The sequence below is a fragment of the Otolemur garnettii genome, unplaced genomic scaffold (assembly GCF_000181295.1).
Source record: "Otolemur garnettii isolate 467f Iridium unplaced genomic scaffold, OtoGar3 scaffold00091, whole genome shotgun sequence".
NCBI lineage: Eukaryota > Metazoa > Chordata > Mammalia > Primates > Galagidae > Otolemur > Otolemur garnettii.
The window spans coordinates 7683802-7688861 of record NW_003852486.1 but is presented as its reverse complement, the minus strand read 5'-3'; the positions used below and the strand labels follow the sequence as shown (position 1 = coordinate 7688861).

Below are 5060 nucleotides of genomic sequence, written 5' to 3'. Positions count from 1 at the left end.
CACAGGTCACAGCAACCTCTAGCTCCTGGGCTCAAGTGATTCTCCTGCCTCTGCCTCCCAAGTAGCTGGGACTACAGGCACCTGCCACAACGCCCAGCTATTTTTGATTGCAGCTGTCATTGTTGTTTGTCAGGCCCAGGCTGGATTCAAACCCGCCAGCTCAGGCGTATGTGGCTGGCGCCTTAGCCACTTGAGCCACAGGCGCCAAGCCTATTAGAGGTCTTTATCTAACAAATGCAATCAATGTAACCTGGTTCTTTGTTCCCCCAATGAATCCCCAACCATAAAAAAAAAAGAACAGCTATATAAGATAAGAAATTAAAATAGGAAACCGTTATACATATAAGAAATGAAAAGAATTATAGGAAACTACTTTGCTCAAACTCATGGAAATACATCTTGGTAATTTAAAAGAAAAGGATAATTATCTAGAAAAATTAAAATGTAAGCAAAGCCAGAAACTGTCAGATAATGAGAAAATTGTCAAAGATCTACTTGCCCACACAAAGGCCATACAATTAGGTTTTATTTGTCAAACTCTTAGACCCAGTGATCTCATTCATTCATTCACACTGACATCGCTAAGTCAGACTTTTTGTCTGAGCCTCCATCTCTCAATCCAACTGCATGCTACATTTCTTTGCTTGGAAATCTGTCCATCTCATAAAAATCAATCCTTATGTTCCCAGCCAAACTGATCATCTTTCCTCCAGCTAATCTTTCTTCAGATTGTTTCTATTAAATGCTACCAACTTCCAGTTACCAGCATTGAAAATAAAACTGGAAATGCTTTCTTTTGTTCTTTGGTTCATAAACCCCAGAATAATCCTAAAAATTTATTCTCCTCAAAAGAGACACTCAATGTGTCTTGGCAAAAGAATACAAGAATAAATAAATGCATAGATCCTTTAATATAAAAGGAACTTAGTAACTAGGAAAGAGAAAACAATCTAGACTTTTTCCCAATGGAATGAAACAACTGTGCAAAACTAAAAGGCAGGGAAGGACAAGGAAATACTGTGAAATTTGGACCTTGAGAATATATACAAAGAGAATAAACTGCGGAGTTCATGCTAAAGATGCCTCAATGTTTCTTCTCAGGCCTTGAACCTTTAAGAAAGCTATCCAGGAAACATCAATTATGAGCTAAACTTTTCAGAATAGCCGAGCTTTTCCTGGTAATGGCTTCAAACTCCCTGGTTCTCTCTCACTCACCAGGGCTTATGCCTCTTGCTCCCTCCTTCTTCACCATCCAGGGCTCTTTTCCTTGCTCCAATAATGAGATAACATCTGGCTTAGAAACAGAAACTCCTGCTTGCAAGAAATAAAACAGGAATTAGTCAGGTCTATAAATCAGATCAAGTTCCTTGGTCACTAGGAAGATGGGGATATTATAGGAGGGAGCTGAGGAAGGGGTGAAGTATGAGGAAGAATGAGGAAGATGAAGAATGAGGAAGATGAAGTTGCCAATTCTACAAAATTCAACCTCTTTTGGGAAAGATATGAAAGAAAAATTTAGTAAAGCACATTGGACACTTCCCAAACATTACACTGAAATGCAGTCCTGTGTATAGATTCTGAATTGGGGGAGACCTCCTTACCCAGTGATACTAGGCTCTTATAGTTCTCCAACATCACCTTCCTGTACAAATTTCTCTGAGCAGGGTTGAGCCATTCCCATTCCTCTTGAGAGAAATTTACAGCCACATCCCCAAATGTCACCAAATTCTGAAATGATATAACACATTAATGCTTAATTAGTGTTCATGGCCTCATATGAGCCTAGGTTAAAGAGATTCTATACTTTTAAAGAGAAATATATTGCATATAGCAAAATTTTCTTTTGTATTTTGGTTTTGAACAATGCACGTCAAGTAACTGCTAACCAACTTCTCTTTGTTCAGTTTTGACATTTTGTCATGGAAAGGGTACAATTTCAGAGATAATTCTACTGATGTAGAAAAGATTTATAACACACAAAAAATTGGACAATAACAGAATAAACAATCAAGTATAAAATATGTTATTCATTCTAAATTCCAGAGCACTTCTCAATATAGAGAAACCAGAATACACTGGGGTCTTCAAGGAGGAGACAAGCTATGAGTTAAGCCTTATAACATGTACAGGGTCTGGGACTGCAAACTAATACAACCTTTTTGTAAGGAAGTATGGAGAATCCTCAAAGAAACTCAAACTAGACCTCACATTTGATCCTGCAATCCCATTACTGGGAATCGACCCAGAAGAAAAAAAATCCTTTTACCATAAGGACACCTGCACCAGACTGTTTATTGCAGCTCAATTTACAATCACCAAAATGTGGAAACAGCCTAAATGCCCCTCAATACAGGAATGGATTAACAAGCTGTGGTATATGTATACCATGGAATACTATTCAGCCATTAAAAAAGATGGAGACTATACATCTTTTGTATTAACCCGGATGGAAGTGGAACACATTATTCTTAGTAAAGCATCACAAGAATGGAGAAACAAGAATCCTATGTACTCAATTCTAATATAAGGACAATTAATGACCTAGTACTCAGTGAGGGGTGGGGGAAGGGGAGAGTAAGGAGGAGGAAGTAGGGAGGGGGCTGAAGGGTCATGTGACATACCTTTTGGGGGCAGGACACAATTGTAAGAGGGACTTTAACTAACAAATGCAATAAATGTAACCTGGTTCATAAAACTACAAAAAAAAGAACAGGTTACTGTCCCTATAAAATACTGTATCATAGGACCCTTCCCATTTTAAGAAATTTACCAGGGACCCTGAGAGAACTGAAAGAAATAAAATTTACTAACTTATTAACCAACTAATGTCACTGGGAAAAATAATGAAAAAAAGATTTCAGAATGGGTGAATGATAGATATCCTGTTAGTTTACCACCCCCAGTCCATCTCCACACTCCAGGTAACCAAGTGTGGATAAAAGATTGGAGCCTGAGCCCACTGAAACCATGGTGAAAAGGTCCCTACTTGGCGACCCTGTCCACACCAACAACAGTGAAGGTGAATGGCATCCCTGTCTGGATACATCACTCACGAGTGAAACCAGACAGCAATGGGGAGTGGACAGTACAACACCCAGAGCATCCCCACCGTCTTACCCTAATAAAAGACTACAGCTCTGCCCCAGTCACATACCAGGAGCTGACTGGTCTACGTATGGCAGAAGCTTGAAGCTGAGCAGCATCGGCATGGGACTGGTGACTGATTCTTTGCTTTGGACTTTTTCACCTTCCTTCTTTAATCTTAGATGTAAGACATGATGAAGGTTGTGAAAAATGTATCCAAAAGGTAACCCAAACTAGACAAACTGTCAAAATCCTGTTATTGGTTTATTCTTACTATGAATATACAGGAAAGCCTGAAGGTACTTGCATATATAGCAACACCCAATATTAGATATATGTGCCCCCCACCATAGGCCAGCTGTTTGCTACAATTCTTCTGAACCCCCAGAGCAAACTGAATTTTCTATGTGGTATACTGATATCCCTAGAAAGACAATAAATTGATATAATAGAAGGAATACCTAAACAAATAAGAATAATCATTAATAATTTTGCCAATATATACAGACATGTGTCTTTTTATATTTTCAATAGTAACTAGAAGTTTTCCATGTAGAAATACTATACATTATTAAGGAATTATTTCTATATATTTAATATTTTGTGCTGTCATATTAACTTTACTTCTCTAATTGTTAATGGTATACAATGGATATTTGTATATTGAACTTAAAAAAAATAAAGGAATGGTAAACATTAAAAAAATTTTAAAAATAGGCTCAACGCCTATGGCTCAAGCAGCTAAGGTGCCGGCCACATACACCTGAGCTGGCGGGTTCAAATCTAGCCAGGGTCCTCCAAACAATGACGGCTGCAAGCAAAAAAAATAGCTGGGCGTTGTGGCGGGTGCTGTAGTCCCAGCTACTTGGGAGGCTGAGGCAATAGAATCACTTAAGCCCTGGAGTTTGAGGTTGCTGTGAGCTGTGATGCCACAGCACTCTACCCAGGGCAACAACTTGAGGCTCTGTCTCAAAAAATAAATAAATAAATAACAAAATAAAAACTTGTGTCTGTATGTTTAATAAATCTTTTGTTCTACAAAACAAAACAAACAAAACCCCAAAAAAGAAAACTGTAAGTTTCCCACTCCTGTTCTAGAGTCTGAAAGCACCTACAGAAGTGGACTTAAAATCTGCCTTCAGGGCATCAGTGTCTTCCCTCTCTGCCAGTATAAATGACCTTGAAAGAGGTGGGCTGAATTGTGATATGTTGAAAGCCACCTGGAAAACATTTTCCTCAATGACTGCTGAAATTGAAAGTGATCTCAAGTTCAGATCTTTGGAAAATTCTTTTTTTTCAGTTGTTGGGGATTCATTGAGGGTACAAAGAACCAGGTTACATTGATTGCATTTGTTAGACAAAGATGGAAAATTCTTACATAATTTAGTGGGTTGTCTAACTTTGCATAGAGTTGCCCAGAAATTTACACAAAACTCTAGAATCTCACGTTTACACACATAAAAGAAGCAGACCAACAAATTCTATGAAATAAAACTGGACTCTGTTTAACTAATGTATATTTCTGGAATCCAGCTTTATATTTTTGTCATATATCAGAAAGAATGGAAACAAATTTCATGCTTTTAAAAAAACAAAAAAAAAAGAAGAAAAATAAAATAAAATAAAAAGATAACAATGGGGGAGACCAAAAAAAAAAAAACAGGTACAGGGTCAAAGCTGGTATTTTGCCAAACTGCACAATGGAAAGGTCAGTATTCTGAGGACATTAATACAGTTATGTGTAAATATATTTGATGCTTATAACATTGATTTCTAAACACTTGCCAACCAGCCGCCAAAGTCATGAATGTCATGATGTCAAAATATATGATGACATCATGTATTTTACAATAAATATTACACATCTTATGTTCCATTTCATTATACATTCCAACCTGACTCTTTTGTTTGCTGCACATTCAACATTTATTTTACATAAACTTCTTCCCTGTAGATGGTTTTTTTTTTTTTTTTTT

At 37.3% G+C, this 5060-nt stretch overlaps 1 protein-coding gene across 1 annotated transcript in view; it reads right to left on the bottom strand.

The window, feature by feature from the left end:
* The window catches only part of ZNF583 (zinc finger protein 583), a 27249-nt gene that overhangs the window by 11994 nt on the left and 10195 nt on the right, over window positions 1–5060 (bottom strand). The window contains exons 3-4 of the mRNA XM_012808552.1: window positions 1602–1728; window positions 1216–1311 (exon numbers count right to left, since the gene is read on the bottom strand). Coding sequence (XP_012664006.1) covers window positions 1216–1311; window positions 1602–1728 — 223 coding nt within the window. The remainder of the gene's footprint in view (window positions 1–1215; window positions 1312–1601; window positions 1729–5060) is intronic.